Source organism: Tribolium castaneum, chromosome 5, assembly GCF_031307605.1.
Source record: "Tribolium castaneum strain GA2 chromosome 5, icTriCast1.1, whole genome shotgun sequence".
Lineage (NCBI taxonomy): Eukaryota > Metazoa > Arthropoda > Insecta > Coleoptera > Tenebrionidae > Tribolium > Tribolium castaneum.
In genome coordinates, this window is record NC_087398.1 from 12,090,235 (window position 1) to 12,106,330 (window position 16,096).

Genomic DNA, 16,096 nt, shown 5'->3' on the forward strand with positions numbered 1-16,096 from the left:
TTCAAAACGCAATTATTAAACAGTCTTTTATTGTAAAAAAAGTAGATAAATAATACAAAATAAGGGTAAATCACGTCGCCTTCCGCTTTCTGGCTGTCTTGACCCCACTTTGGTTGATAATGTCGATTCTCTTCACAACTAACAAATCATCATCATTGTCAACCTCAACAACCTTTTTCTTCCTTCCTCTCTTCTTCGGTAATTCCCCATCAAGTCTAACGTCATTCCGAATGTCACTGACAGACACGACACTCCTCTTCCGCTTTTGTATTTTCTTCAACGCTTCAAGTTCCCTATTCTTCCTACCTCTCCTCTTCCGAGTAACAGTGCTTACGGGCACTACATTTTGAGGCTTTGGCACTTCTTCATCAATTTTTGTTTTCCGTCTTCCCCTCTTCTTCTTCGGTACTTCCTCAACATCTACACTGGAATTTGCTTCCTTCGACCAGCTCTGGATCAACTCTAAGCCTTCTTTGATCAGTTTCAAGGCCTGTTCCGGTTTAGTCAACTTTGCCTGCAACTCGTTCTTCTGAATGGTGGCTTCCATTTGTTTAATTTGCCGCACTTCTTCATTCACTTGCGAAATGACTTCGCTAATAGAAGGCAAAGCGTCGGTATTGTAGATAACATCATGGATCTGGTCTTCAAAAGGGTCAATGTCCTCATCTTCAATTTTGATACACTCCGGTGACAACTCCTCCTTTATCGTTTCCGGTAGGAAGTTATCGCTGGGACACGCACAGTAGATAACATTTTTCTGATAGTTGGACAATTGCTCTATTGACTTTTTCAACATCTTGATATTTCTCATATCAATTTTGAGCAGAGTTTTATAGAAGGAACAACAAGCTGTTTTCCTTCGTTCGCGTCGTGTAAAACCCAAAAAATCTCCCTGGTCGTCATTCAGCGGTGCTTCCTCGCACCGACTCATCAGGTCTGGTTTCTTGCCTTGATTGAGAATTTTTGTGATATCCACAGGTGTGACAACACACGGGGGCTCAATTTCCACGTCGTTAGTCATTATGGGGGAAGGTGGCGCTTCTTCAATCGGTGTTTCCTCAACGTGGTTTGGGTCGTTTGAAGCAACCAGAACATCGGAGCTGTTTTGCAAAGGGTAGAGAAGGTAAATTATGGGTTGGTTGGGTTGACATTCGTTTTCTTGTGGTTCAATGTTGGCAACTGCTGTCGCAGTTTCAACAATTTCTGCAAGGGTCTCAACTGGGTTAAATGCTTTAACCGGTGGTTTACGTTTAGGCTTAGGTTTAGTCCGCGCTAAAATTTTTGCTTTAAAATTAGGACGGTTCGGTGCGCTGTTGACCACCAAATTCGAAGTCACCGCATTTTCTTTCACCGGAAAATGAGGGATGACTCTTATTTTCTTGATTATTTCTCTAGCCATCGGTGTTTCCATAGGTACAACCGGTTTGGTATTAATTGGGTTTGGTGCTCCGTTGACCATCACATTCGAATTTGAAATCGCCGTAGTTTTTTTCAACGGTGAATTAGGGCTGACCATTCGTTTAGGTTTAATTGGTATGAAGGTAAGTGGGTTGACCATCATATTCGATTTTGAAGTCGCCGTAATTTTTTTCATCGGTGAATTGGGGCTAATTATTCCTTTAACCAGCGGTTTAACCGGTTTGAAATTAGTTGGGTGTGGTGTTTTGTTGACCTTTATATTCGAATTTGAAGTCGCTGTAATTTTTTTCAACGGTAAATTAGGGCTAACAATTCCTTTAATCGGTGCGAAGTTAAGTGGATTGACCACTACATTCGTATTTTTTTTCAACCGTGAATTAGGGCTAACTATTCCTGTTTCCACAGGTTTAACCGATCTATTTGGGTTTAGATTCGCCGTCGTGATTTGGGTGCTGACCACATTTTTATTCATCGTCGGCCTGAGAGGTGTTATATTTGGGGTTTGGTTAACTGTGTTCATTTGTCCAGTAGGACTTGGAGGCGGTTTTGGTGCCGGAGGTTTTTCTTTTGGTTTAGCAACGCTTCGGTTTCCGGTAATACACGTACTGTTTTTAAGTGTACTTAACGGTTTTTCTTTTTTCTGTTCTTCCACAAGAACAACATCGTCGTTGTCGATGTCGTCGCTTACGATGATCTCCTGTGAAGGCAAAGGCAGACCATCAGCTGTTGTTAAATACAAATTAGGCAAATTCCGCTTTGTTTCAGGTCCTCTCCGCCCAGTGTATGTTTTTATGAAAGGAGAGCTTAAATCTTCTGTAAACGCTTCATTAGATTCTTTTTCACAACTCGTGCTTGAAGTGTTTTTTTCATTCCCAGATGTTAATAAACTTGGTGATATCCTCAAAGGAAGCCCCGTAGATGTACTTGGGTTTAGTAGTGTATTTTCCAAAATACGAATCTTTTTATTTACAGCACTACCCAGATTTGAGGTGCTTGAAACCACAGTTTGATCTTCTTGTTGTGGCTCTGTATCATCGGTTAAATCAATAATGTCGTCGCGAAATGAATTATTGGTGTCATTTTTCATTGGAGGATTGTTAACCGCATGACCATCCATCTAGTAAGTGTCTTTACTGAGCCTAAAATGACATAATCATTTTTCAAATTGAAAATAAGCTATTTTATAACCTCAAAAGCAACAAACGATCGCAGCACCACACAAATGTCAAGTGTTGGTATAACAGCAATCTGTACTATAACTATCTCTTATTCTATGTCTATGACTATAACATAAAGTGTAACCACGGTCGAAGGTAACCACAGACCTTATTTTATTACCTATTATACCAGGGAGGTACAATCAGGTTGTAAATTAAATGATAGATTTTTGTAACTCGTACTTTAAGTTTTCCCACTAAAAATTTAGTAAAATTTTTGCTAAATCAAGCATATAAGATTTTCCGTGGATTTTCGGGGTATTTCCCTAAATGTCGGTATAACAGAAATCTGTAAGAATTAAAAAAATCAAAGATGCCAAAAAACTTGGCAACTTAACTATTATTATTGGTTGTTAGTAAAAAACTAGGAGCTTATTTTGGTTACTTTTTTTTGTTGGAGTTGTTAATCTAGGACTTCTACGTGGTTCTAAAAATGTTAAGTGTCGCTGCCATCGCCTTGTATTTAAAAAAATATCTAAATGTGTACAAAATCCATCTAAATTTTAATCATTTCAATAAATTTGATTAAATGATTACACAAGCGTCTTCGAATGCACTTCAATTTGCGTTTGAATTAAATCTCCCGGTGAGAAAGTGAGGTTATGTAACTCCAGCCACCTTGATGACCCTCACCGATTACATCTCCGCCCTCTCCGACAACCCCTATTTTGGGGCCGGTTTCGGCTTGTTTGGCTTAGGAGCGGGGGCTGCTCTCCTCCGCAAGGGCCTGCAAGGCTCCCTCATCCTCTTCAGGCGCCACTACATGATCACTTTGGAAGTTCCTTGTCGAGACAAGTCATATCAGTGGCTCTTACAATGGATGACCGAGAAGGGGGCCCGTCAGACGCAACATTTAAGTGTAGAAACCAGTTTCGAGCAGAAGGAAACGGGCCATGTGAAGACCAAATACGACTTTATCCCTAGTGTAGGTACGCATTTTTTCCGGTATGTATGGCGTATTTTCGGCTCCATTTGCTGATAAGGGGCTGTTCAGGTATGGGTCGACGTGGATTCGGGTCGAGAGGACTCGGGAACAACACACGCTGGATTTGCACATGGGGGTTCCATGGGAGACGGTCACTTTGACGGCGTTTGGGAGGGATAAAGCCATCTATTTCAACATTTTAGAAGAAGGTAAAGGGGGAATAACCAGATTTCGGGGACTGACGTGCGTCCAGAGCCAGATTTCGTGACGATTTTTGGCGGGTTAAGGCTTCTGAGTTGCTCAGACGTGAAAAAGTCCAGAATTTCGGGCTTAAACGTGGCTATTAAACCAATGTCAAGGCCTTGAAGCACTGAGGGGCGCAGCGACCGAATTTCGTTTTTTGTTAACGATAAAATGATCATTCCAATGTGAGTGATCAATTTTTCGGACCAACTTTGCGGAATTCCGTAAACTTTGATCACTTGATCGTGCAATATCCGAAACTGATTTTCACTACATGTAAATAAATTCGCAAAAACATTTGAATTGATTTTCCTGAACTCGATTTTCGGGATTATTGCTAACTCGTCTTCGGGGAAGCCGCATATGAGGCCCGAATATTTATTTATGTAATCGGCTTTTGTCAGAGTTTTTTTGTCCCATTTAAAGCGTAATGAATTGGCTATTACCGAAATTTGCGAACGCGAAAAGCCCCGAATTCGGCCTAAAATTTCAACGATTTTCCAATCACTTGTATTCAGATTTGATAAATCGTCTTCCGGAATTGCGGGCAACAAATAAATGACTTTGTTCAAGTCATCACTTGTTAGGTTTTGCGGCTCCTTATCACCTTTGAACACGTCCCAAATCACAGCTTTCTGGTATCTCGTCAGTTTTATTTTATTAAAAACATTCATAGACCGAATTATTGCCTCTCGAGGCTTTTCGATTTTGTAAATCTGGAAAAAATGTATTGAATTATGTCCGGGCAATTTTAGTAAGACTTTTTTCTCACTTCACTGATATTTCCATTCAATAAAATGTCAACGAAACCTCCACTGTGGGTCCCCGTGAGCCCCAAGACCGCCCAAATGACAAACATCATGACGTAAATTATGACAATCTACACTCCACAGCTTATGTAACAGCCTGACAGTACAAGTATCATAGATAATGTAGTATCCATTCCAATCCATTCTGTGTAGCATGGTATATTATTGAGAGTAAAAGTTATAACTACTTTATGTAGTGAAGCTGAACGTTCCGAACGTAGTGAACTAACCATATAAGGTGACTAATAAACTTAGGGAACCTTTACCAAATAATAGCGAATAGTAAAAACAATTTTAGAAAAAGTTTTTACTTTTACAATACTAAACTAAAGACCAGACTATTAAAGAATTAAAGACCACTTGAAAAATTTGGAAATTGAATGTAAAAAATTACATCAACCTTAATTTAAAAAAATACTATTTATAATAATGCCAACCTGAGGGCTCTTAGACAGTTGATTATAAAAAAAAATCGGCTATATGTGTATACCAGTATAAACATCTGCTTCCTTAATTTGATATTCGAGAGTAACAATTAAAAAAAATAGTTATGATCAACGAAGAGTACAGTGCATACGTAAATCGATAATTTGAAAAAAATTAAAACACTGCCTGTGATAGTACAAACTTAAAAAAAACGATGTTTTTAAGGTTTTGGTTTTTTCAATTTTTTTTTATTTTTCTCTCGAAAAAATACTTACATATTTTTTTTCAAATTAACTGGTTTAGCTTTATAAGGAAAAATTGTTTCATTTTACTACTTACGGCGCTGATGAGTTTAGATTAGTTGTATTGGACAAAAATATGCCTGTTTTCATTAAGAAAATCGATAGTACACAACGATCATTGCTGCATTGATCAAGTACGTTGTCATTAAATAAGTATCATGATTTCCACTAACTGTGTTAATATTACTAATCAGTGGCATACAGCTTATTCCAAAATAACTTTAAAAAATTATTTTGAAATCAGTTATCTAAAGAATTTTTTTACTATTTTTCCCTGCTTTTACTCATTTGATATTACCATGGGTAGAATTTTGTTGATCTATTTAAGAATCACGCTGTATAAAGATATACAGGGTGGCTCACTGAAAACAGTCCACTTGAGTTGTTAACGTTTGGACTCATTTTACTCAAAAACGCTAAAACAGGTCGATTTTATATTCAAGGGGGACACTAATGGGAACAGGGATTAATCATGATGTCATCTTAAAGTCTATTAAAACCTCTTTACAATAAGAGTTTTTTCTACTTGGTCTCACAATTTACGTTTTAAAAATTACATTTTATTTATTATGTAATTATTTAACTAAATGTTCGAAATGGCCATGAAATTTATAGTCTTTAAGAACCTTCTAGATAGAAGTGCGTGAATCTGTAGACAATCGTCTGAGTCCAAAAAAACTCAGGTGGACTGTTTTCAGCGGCCATTCTGTATACTACTACACTGAGCTTGATCAAAATATGATCATCTCTCTATTATTAAAAATTAAAAACCTTAATACTGTACCTCGGAAAGTAAAAAACTCTGACTAGAAGCCGTGCTGTTTCTTTGTATCCATTGTGATGCATATAGCGTACTCTTGACATTAACTTTTATATATAAGTTGGCATGGGCTTAGTCATTTCCACCACAGTGGTTGTTAAGAAAGTGAACCGATTTTACATTTTTTTCTACCATTTATTATTTGGCTAAAGATATCATTTCCTAAGTTTGAGCATATAAGTTGAGACGACTCATCCTATATTATAAACTAAGTTCTTCTCCGAATAACAATTCAGAGACATTTTTTTAACTCGAAATATAGTGTTCAATTTGAAAATACACAAATCAAAGCATTGTCTGATCTAATTTAATTTTTTATTGATACGCAAAAATAAATTACCTTTGTTACAAATATTTGATAAATTCAGCGAGTTTGGTTTAAACTTACTGGGTGTCGGGCGGCTCTGTAGTATACCAGTGTGTTGTTTTTTTGCCTTCTGCAAAATTTTGTTAAATCAAATTGAGAAATCAATAAATTGGAAATCGAATCAAACATTATTTTGCCGTTTTCGTGCGATACTCACTTCCCTCGTGCCATTTCGTGACTCCCTTTTCAATATCTGACACATTCTCACGACACTCACTTTATTTGTGCCATTTCGTTCCATTTAATTTTATTTTGGGTCGAAGTGCACCTTTTAACTACCAATTAAAGCGCTATCGTGCTTCTACATTTGGGGCACTTGAAAATTGGATAATTTTGGCTCGAAATGTTATTTTGGACTTTACTTGGTAATTTTGATTTTTTTATGTTTTGACGAAATCATTTAGGAGTAGATTTTTCAGCTTCTATGATTTGACGAATTCTTGCTGAAGTCGAGTGAAGCAAATGAACTAAATCGAGCGTAACAAACTAAAATCACGTCTTTTCTATCTAATTTTGTGGCAAAATTTTTCGAAAAAACAAAACAAAAATAACACAATTTTCTTGCGTAATAATTGCGTTTGTGGCTGTAAAAGCACTGAAAAAGCAAAAGTGGTGTGATTTTGTGAAATGTCAACTTAAATTTGTTAGCCAGACAGATGGCTTTGCGGCAGCACGAGGGCAAAACCATCATGTACACAGCAATGGGTAGCGAATGGCGCCCTTTGGGGCACCCACGCCGCCGACGCCCCATCGCCTCTGTAATCCTCGATGAAAACATCGGTGACAAAATTTTAAATGACTGTAAAGAATTCATTTCAAACCCTTCGTGGTACACGGAACGGGGAATCCCCTATCGGAGAGGTACGTCACGTGACCCCAACTCGGCCTCTTCATTGCTTAGCTCATTTGTAGGTTATTTGTTGCACGGGCCGCCTGGTTGCGGCAAATCTTCGTACATTACGGCCCTGGCCGGCGAGTTGGGCTTTTCGATTTGTGTTTTGAATTTATCGGAGAGGGGGCTGTCCGATGACAGGCTGAATCATCTCTTGAGTGTGGCCCCCCAGCAGAGCATCATCCTTCTGGAGGACATCGATGCTGCTTTCGTTTCACGGGAGGACACCCCCCAGCAAAAGTCCGCATATGAGGGGCTAAATCGGGTCACTTTCAGCGGTCTTTTGAACTGCTTGGACGGGGTGGCCAGCACCGAAGCCCGGATTGTTTTTATGACTACGAATTACCTCGAACGGCTGGATCCGGCCCTGATACGGCCCGGCCGAGTTGATTTGAAGGAATACATCGGCTGGTGTTCCCCCTATCAGATCGAGCAGATGTTCCTACGGTTTTACGATGGCGAAAATGCCCGAAGGCAGGCGAAGGAGTTCGCTGAGAAAGTGGCCGCGTTCGGAAAAAATGTCAGTCCGGCCCAGATTCAGGGATTTTTCATGTTTTATAAACACACGGAGCCCGAAGAGGTTATAAAGAATTGTAAATTAATTTGGGAATTATAGTTTTAGAAGTTTATTTTTTGTGTTTTTTTGCCGATCCACTTCCTTTCTTCCCTTTCCCTTTTTTGCGTTTGAAGGGGCCTAGGCCTTTGCGGAACATTACGCCGCGCCACCAGGCCTGGATCCGGGTCGCTGCTCGGGTCTGCCGTTGGATCTCCTCGGCCTCTTTTTGCATTTGGAGTTTGTGGGCTTTGTATTTGTCCATCTCTTCTTGGCGATAATTGAACTAAGGAGAAATAAATTTCCATTAAAGTGTCCCTACTTTTAAAAGTTGGCAACAGTGAATAATGTGTAGACAGATAAAAGAAGCTCTAAATTAATTAATAAAAAAAATTAGTGTGTAACAAAAACGTAATAAAAGAGAAACCGGTTGGGTGTTTATTTTATTACTAAGGGAGTTTTAGCTCAAGCTAATTTATTTCCCAAAGTAATCTAACTGGTTTTTTATTTCTTTTTATAAGGTTTCTGTAAAGAAAAGGCGTTCTCTGGCTCAGACCAAGCTAAATAACGTCAAGTCGATCTAAATATTGCAAAATAAGTGAAACAAGATAAAACTCACAAAAAACATAATAATGTCATTTTCAACTTTATTTTGTGATTTTTTGACTTGTTTTGGAATTTATACAAAGTGAGTCAGTTTTTGACTGAAAACGTGTTAAAATTCTTGACAAAAACGATCGAATGATCGCTAAAAAAATGCGGTTTTGATTAAAAATCATTTTAAGGGTATAGAATATTTACAAATACATTTTAATAGTCTACGAAAATGCTTATAAGCATAAGGTGTTGCAGAAAAATATCTACTTTTTTTTATTTATTTGTGTGTATGGTTTTGAACATGGCCTCCTTGATGTATGGAGACAACTTCGTTGTTCAGGCCTGGCGCATCGATAAGCTTCAGCGGTTTTTTTCGAAACCGCAGATGGCGCCCTATTTAGCGCACTGACGTTTATGTGACAAATAGCATTTGTGAGGTTAAATCCGAAAAAAATTTGAATTTAACAAGTACAATCAGCATAAGAAAAGGTGAAAAAGAGCCCACAATGTAATTGATAATTTCTAAATACAAAAACTCAAAAAAATTTATAAAATAGTAGATTTTTTTCGGGAGTTTGGTGATCCACGAGCGGTGCTTGAGAGTGAGCAGAGGTCCAGACAGGGACTTTGGAACGGACGGTTCAGAGACACTCTAGCAGAAGAACGTTGGATCGAGCTTTTTTAAACCATTTCATTTGAAAAAAAACGACTTTCTTTGTACATTTTACTAAAACTAAATTAACAATAGCAGGTTTTGAAAATACGTGTGTGCAAAATAGTTTCATTTGCCTACACAATGTATTGCAAATATCTGCTGGTTAAAAGGTTGCAAATACCTTTCAGAAAACTTAAGCCATGTCTTAAAAATCACAGATTTATAACGCATTCAACCTTAACCATTGGTAAAACCATAGAGTATGCATAATAAATGAAAGGTTCTTTGAAACATCGTTTTCTCTGCATCTGTGTCTGCGTACTAGTGCCGTAGGTTATGCTTAAAATACTTATAAACGATGAACAATCAATTCACCTTAAAATAATTTGTATATCTTCTGAAGCTGAAAATAAAAAATCCTAATGATCGTAAAATGATTTCCTGCAAAAGTTACACTATCCAAACGTTCATTCAGGGCATAACTTTAGAATTATCCTCACATTTTCAACGTATTTCACAATACACACTTACATCTTTCAAATTTATTAGTCTTTAACCTCAAAAATGGTATTTGTCAAATAAACGTCAGTCCGCTAAATGCAGCGCCAGTGGAGAATCAGCCGAACTTAACGATGCGCCAGGCCTGAACAACGAAGTTGTCTCCATACATCAAGGAGGCCATGGTTTTGAACATTAAAATGTCATATTTTTTTCAAGTCTGACGTAAAAGTTGTTTGTAACAAATTTATATTTTTTTTACTGAACTGTTATGTGTGAATTTAAACCATTCTTCAGAACGAAAAGTTTATTTATCGATTTTTTATCGATAAAATATTTAAGTTCAGAACGATAAGCATTTAATAAACTTACCCTTCTGAAGACTGGTTTAAATTCACATATCACATAATTACATAACAGAACTAGATAATGAAGAAGGAAAATTTCATTACGAATGGTTATGATTATGAGTAATTTTTGGTGTTTTTTTATTACAAAATCAGTGTACTTTTGCGATTTTTTCACATTGCTTTGAAAAAATTATAAAAAATTATTTTCTCTTAATCATGAGCCATTGACGTGATTTTTCGGCTTTTTGTTAAAGGAAATTTTCTTGGTATTTGAAGGAAATTTCGCAAAATAAGTGAGTTTCAAGCAAAAAGTGCTCAATTTTTGACATACTTAGATTATTTTCGGTTTGTTCTAATGGAATCGCTCTAAACGAACTAATTAGCGTCAAGTTTTATCTAATTTTGGAATTTTTTGTTGAAACTTCGGAAAATAAATAAGTTCCTCGCTAATAAACCAGAAAAATCTGACCAGTGAATTTGTTGCATGTGCCAATTGGCTTTCTCCAGAAATAAAAATCCATTTGGAGTTTTTTAGGCGCATAAACAATTATCATTTTTGAAGGATTTTATCTCTTTTTCGATTGTTTACTTTTGAAAAAACATATAAAATTTTAGGATTCTGCCTTGTTTTGTAAGGCGCCAAATATACCTCTTTGATTTGGTGTTGTTTTTTCTTTTTTTACATCCGCCAATTGACTTGGTCCAGAAATGAAAATCTATTTTAGGTGTGTAAAAAAAAGGTATTTTATTAGTTTTTAGGACGTTCTTGAGGTAATTTTGCATGATTTTGGGCGATTTTTAACGGTTTGTTTCATGTACCCAATTTTGGGTTGTCTGCAGATATTTGGGTATTTATGGGGTGAAAAAAAATTAATACTTTTTGAAGGGTTTTGGGTCTTTTTCGATTGTTGACTTTTGGGAAAACTGCTATATTTGTAAGATGATATGATCATGTTATGATTTTTAAGACGCCAAATGTTCTGGTCCTGAAGTAAATAAAACAAAGTTTAAAAACCCTACACCTTTATTTTATTTTTATTTGTTTTAAATAAAGGTTTGGTGTTTGGTGAAAATCTAACAAGACGTTGGTCCAGAAGTAACAATTTATGTCTTACTAGTAATAGATAATATAAAAATAGTTAATATAACAATAAATAGAATTAATAGAAAATTTATCATTAATAATTTTCTTAATTTGAAATGGTCGAGCTATTTATTGAAGTTGCCAGACTTTTTTGAACAATAGTGTAACAATAACAGTAAAAAAGAACGAACATTTCAACATTTTCTTAACAATTTATTTACGCTACTAGTTTTTCTGATTGTGGTACTGGGAATAATTCTTACCTCTTCTAGTAATTTTGAGTAATTGTCCTTCTGCTGTTCCAATTCGATTTTCTTCTTTTCGACCGCCTTTTCCAGTTCTTCCATATCCATGTCATACTTTTCCATCCATTTGGTGATTTCTTCCTGAAATTCGTCGAGAGACATTTCCAGGAAAGTGCACATTTCGTCATGAATGACAATTTCTTTCTCAATTTCTGTAGTCATATTTTCAGACATTTTGATAAGTTTCTGTTCTTGGCGATTTAGAATACTTGAGTTTTGCTCTCCTCGCGATTTTTGCCACTCTTTTACGTAATTTAGTTTAACTACGCTTTCAATAATGTCGTCCTAAAATCAAAACTAAATAAAATCGTACAGAAGCCAACAGAAAGTACGTTTAATTGGTCTTTAAAATTGCCCAACTCTTCAGTAACATCTTGCAATTCTCTGGTAAGTTCTTTCTTCTCTAAATCGAGATACGTCCTCAACTTCTTCACTTCATGAAGATTAAACATCTTCGAGGTGAGCAATGTTTGCTCCTCCTGCCGGGTCATCTCGTCCTCGTTCAAAATTTTGATAAAATCATCGAAATAGAAACTTTTTTGCAAATCAATAATAACCGATTTTAAGACATTCTCAAGCCACGACAAATCCTTTTGAAACTTTCTGTAATTGAGAAACTCCTCACTCGGGTGTAAAATAACCCCAATCTCGCGCTCCGCATTGTTGTATTTCTCGTCCAGTGGCACATATTCGAGATTTATGGGCACTCTGGGCATTTTATTCATCGTTCGGAAAAAAGCGATTTTTTGGTAACACATTTGGAGCATGACTGTGGTCACGACGGCCAAAACTCGGCTCAAATTTTTAATTTGGAAGTCATCGTCAGGTAGATGCGTTTGGTGGCGGAGGCGCTCGTTGACGTTTTCAATTTCGGTTTCCGAATGTTCGGATGGTAAGTCCAATTCGACGCTTTCCTCGCTTTCGTCGCGAGTGATGCCGAATTGGACTTGGTGGCGGGGGTTGCTACTGTCGGTGCTGGAGCCTGAAACTCGGGTTGGAGGTCGTGGGGGTTGTGGAGGAACTTACTTTTACTGGAGCCCCCCATTTTGCGTTTGGGGCGGTTTACATCGAGGGAGTTTCAACAGCCCGGGCTGGTTTGGACGCGATTTTTGAGTGAAAGGGGTAGAAGGGAAGCGCACGTGTTTGTCACTGGGACGTTTGTTAGGTGGTTGGGAAGCAACGAGGAAATCAATAATATGGTTCAAAAATAAAAGAATACCGGGTGCTCAAAAACCGGCGCATCAACTCACTGATGTGTATTAATGTATATTGTATTAAAGTTATTGATAATTGACGAATTTTAAAGTCCATCCGGAATTAAAATCAATTGTCAAATTGTTTCAACGTTGGCAACTCCATTTAAAATTAGTCGTCCAGGCTTCATTCCTATAGCAATGCCGCAGGGTTCCTACATAATTTCAAAATTTTTGATACTGACAATTGATTTAAAAAAGAATGAGGTATACTTGGTTCACTTTCATAAAAACCATTGTGGTGCAAATGGCGAAGCTGTTACTATGACAACACGTATAAAAGCTAATGCCAAGAGTACCTTATTTGCACCACAATGGTTTTTATGAAAGTGAACCGAAAGTATAAATAAATGATATGTGGTCACGTTGTCTAACAGTCGTGATCGCAATAGAATTTGATCAACAATAAAAAATAATTATTTGTGAAACGGTTTCTTAGGAAATAATTCCCAGTTTTGGCACATCTAGAGTTCCTTTATTGGGAGAGTTGGGACACTGAACGTCAAACCGAGCCAATTTTGTATTATGTGGATAAGATATATACTTCTATCCTTTTTTATTAATATTTTTGTTAGTAACTTATGTCAAGTTTATGTGGAAAATAATTTCAAGGTTATAATTTTTGTCAAATGCATAAAATGACAATTTTACGTCAAATTTAACCAGGGATGTAGGAAACGTAGAAATTTTGGGATTACTATTTAAAAAAAGAAAATAATTGATTACCTACAAATATTATTGTTCACATTTCTGAAATTTTTTGATGTTTATTTTAATATTAAGTTCATAACTAAAAAAATACTTCAATACTAAAAATGCTTTTCATTCGGTTACAATTTTTAGTTAAACATCTCGTCCCAAAAATTGCTCATCAAGAGTCCTTCATATTTCCCGTCGTCTTTTTAATTTTCTTAAAAAAATTATATTGAAGGTCTTCTCGTGTGAAAAACGTAACAAAATCGTGAATTGTGATAACTTTATAATGTGAAACAGGATCTAAAGTTCACGTAGATGCTAAAGGCGGCCAAGCAGCCTCAACTTTTCAACTTTTCCAAAAATTAGACCCAACTTTGGGTTCAAGTATCTACGTAAATGCATAGACAAATTCCCAAAATCTCGTAGATTTTGTACGTAATATTATTTAGGCAGTCAACTTTTTATATGCTTTTTAATAATAAACGTAAAACTTGTCAGGAAAGGTTCAGTTTCTCTCTTTTTTATCGATGATTACCATTTCTTAAAGTTAAGGGAAAAATGTTTATGATGAAGAGTTTAGACGTAAAATTCTTGTACTTAGAAAGAAATCTTTTTTAAAATTTGGTGTTCATATCAAGAAAAATAGTGAATTAACGACTCTAGGCACTTTCATAGAGATTATTTCTTTATTTTCTATCTTCAATTAGTACAACATATATTTTTAGTCGGTACAGAACATACAGCAAAATAATAAAAGGTTTTGAAAGAGGACTATAATTATCTACTGTGTTATCTAAAAACTACATAATCACCTAATAAGTATGGATTTAAAACTATAATACAATAAGATGTTAGCTGTTTCAAAACTATAAAAACGCAAGCGTCGCATTTTTACAAATAATTTTTTAAGCAAGATTGATAAAATTGTAAAATAGTTATTAATGATTAGATCTTTCATTGAAAGCATAATTTACATTAGTAAAGTGCATGAATAATTTATAACAGCTAATTTTGAGAGAAAATGTGAGGTTGTCGTTTTTATAGTTTTAAAACAGATAATAATTATCTCATTTACAATCACGTCAAAATTACAAGTGTTTAAATACGTAATCTGTGTACGTAATACGTCATAATTTTTTGGTATCTTTGTTACACTTTTTGTAATCTAACGGAACTTTTTACAAACAAATGTATTTCGTTTTGTGTTACAAAATCACCATTTCTGGGACATCTACTAGTTTAGTCCCTAAACTGAACAAGTCACAAATTTTCGTTTAAAAACGGCAAATTAAACTGTAAGCTTGTTGCCGCCATGTTTTTGTTTCTCTATATATTGGAAGTTGCAACATAGTATTGCTACACCCACAACTATAATCAGTATTATTAAACCAAGACAAGTTATAAAATCTTTGATAGTTTGTTCTTCTTCTACTTGTGCCCTGTTATTTGATACTTCTGGAATCTCTTGTTTCGGTGAAGGTGTGGTTTTGTTTTTGTGTGACGTACCAATATCAGCAGCCACACAGGATAAAATTCTGTAAACGAATTAACTTATTTTACCTGTTTTTTGTTTTAACGGAAATTGAAAATATCGTTCGTTCTACACCATTAGGTTCTTTCAAAAAATTTTGCAATGAGAAATAAGCTTCAAAAGGAAGAAATCGTGACGTATAAACCGCCTCAACCTGACAGATGTTTGAACATTTCTGTATCAAATTCTATCTTGTACTTCGCAAAAACATCTGAGAAACTTTAATAATCTCTGACAGTGTTACTTAAAAGTCAAAAAGACGGTTACGACGTCATAATTTCAAACTGAAATTGAAATAACTTGCGTTAGAGAGCAGATACAGAAAAACGGTTTTCACTACCGTAATAAGCGTTTTCAGTACTATCATTTAAGATAAGGATTGCTAGAAATTTCTTAATCACCTGATTTGACAGTTTTAGATGACATGCAAATAGATTTCGAGTTTAAAGGATGGATCTAATTAAGCACAAATGCATTTGTTACGAAAAAGTTGTAAATTGTTAGTTTAAATCTATAAATAGGTATGACCGGCTGACTGAACCAAGATAAAAAATCTTAAAATAGAGGTTTACTATAACTGTGACTATACTTACATCAAAAGAGGCAACAACTGGTACTGACCCTTCATCTTAATAATATGATGTTGCACTTATGTTAATACTTTGAGTACTTTCTTGTTTGAAACTTTTAGAGGATCACTTTTCTTTTCGTCTACTTTTTGACTACCTGTTATCAATAGATTAAGCAGATTTTTTCAGCCAATGGTTATTGAAAGATATGAGTCGTTCGACTGCTGGTACCCAAGATATCCGTATTTGGTCATAAGATGTTAAAGGTGTTTACCACCCAACAAAAAGCCTACATTATAGAATGCTATTTTAACAAATACATGGGGAGTGAAAATATTCCATTGGTGAATGATGCCTACCACAATTTCGGGAGAAATTTCTGTAGGAATTTTTTAAATGGTATTTGCTAACACAGAAACATTATTATTTCTAGACACCGCCTTAGTCTTTTGCAACACGATATTTTGCAAAGAAATGTGGCTAAAGTTATACTTTCCTACTAAGGCTTGCTTTAATTCAGTATATTTTTTTAAGTTTTAAAACCAATGTATTATTGTTAGTATTATCACTTATCAGTATCACTCG

At 35.7% G+C, this 16,096-nt stretch overlaps 3 protein-coding genes across 3 annotated transcripts; 1 reads left to right on the forward strand and 2 right to left on the reverse strand.

The window, feature by feature from the left end:
• Positions 1-12: 12 nt before the first annotated feature.
• LOC103312902 (uncharacterized) lies at positions 13-2,701 on the reverse strand. The gene is made up of 2 exons (XM_008194751.3): positions 2,608-2,701; positions 13-2,558 (listed from the first exon to the last, which is right to left on the reverse strand). Exon 2 carries the CDS (start codon positions 2,534-2,536, stop codon positions 71-73), a length of 2,466 nt encoding a protein of 821 aa, XP_008192973.2. The 5' UTR covers positions 2,537-2,558; positions 2,608-2,701; the 3' UTR covers positions 13-70.
• A 557-nt stretch (positions 2,702-3,258) lies between these two features.
• On the forward strand, positions 3,259-8,049 carry Bcs1 (Bcs1 chaperone). Its single transcript, XM_966705.5, has 4 exons — positions 3,259-3,581; positions 3,631-3,770; positions 7,177-7,389; positions 7,441-8,049. Exons 1-4 carry the CDS (start codon positions 3,259-3,261, stop codon positions 8,034-8,036), a joined length of 1,272 nt encoding a protein of 423 aa, XP_971798.2. The 3' UTR covers positions 8,037-8,049.
• Positions 8,031-15,671, reverse strand: LOC103312897 (dynein regulatory complex protein 9). The gene is made up of 5 exons (XM_008194718.3): positions 15,536-15,671; positions 12,489-12,870; positions 11,795-12,444; positions 11,421-11,747; positions 8,031-8,259 (listed from the first exon to the last, which is right to left on the reverse strand). The coding sequence occupies exons 2-5, from the start codon at positions 12,505-12,507 to the stop codon at positions 8,047-8,049; spliced, it is 1,209 nt and encodes a 402-aa protein (XP_008192940.2). The 5' UTR covers positions 12,508-12,870; positions 15,536-15,671; the 3' UTR covers positions 8,031-8,046.
• Positions 15,672-16,096: the final 425 nt, after the last annotated feature.

What these genes read in the sequence shown, in the direction of transcription:
- LOC103312897 (XM_008194718.3), bottom strand. An exon ending in ATTTTAAAGACCAATTAAAC is followed by an intron (nt 11,748 to 11,794) that starts GTACTTTCTGTT and finishes TTTTGATTTTAG; the next exon opens with GACGACATTATTGAAAGCGT. An exon ending in ACTCAAAATTACTAGAAGAG is followed by an intron (nt 8,260 to 11,420) that starts GTAAGAATTATT and finishes ATTTCTCCTTAG; the next exon opens with TTCAATTATCGCCAAGAAGA.
- LOC103312902 (XM_008194751.3), bottom strand. Translation starts at nt 2,536, where the DNA reads ATGGATGGTCATGCGGTTAACAATCCTCCAATGAAAAATGACACCAAT.
- Bcs1 (XM_966705.5), top strand. Translation starts at nt 3,259, where the DNA reads ATGACCCTCACCGATTACATCTCCGCCCTCTCCGACAACCCCTATTTT. An exon ending in GTAGGTACGCATTTTTTCCG is followed by an intron (nt 3,582 to 3,630) that starts GTATGTATGGCG and finishes GGGGCTGTTCAG; the next exon opens with GTATGGGTCGACGTGGATTC. An exon ending in TTTCAACATTTTAGAAGAAG is followed by an intron (nt 3,771 to 7,176) that starts GTAAAGGGGGAA and finishes TAAATTTGTTAG; the next exon opens with CCAGACAGATGGCTTTGCGG.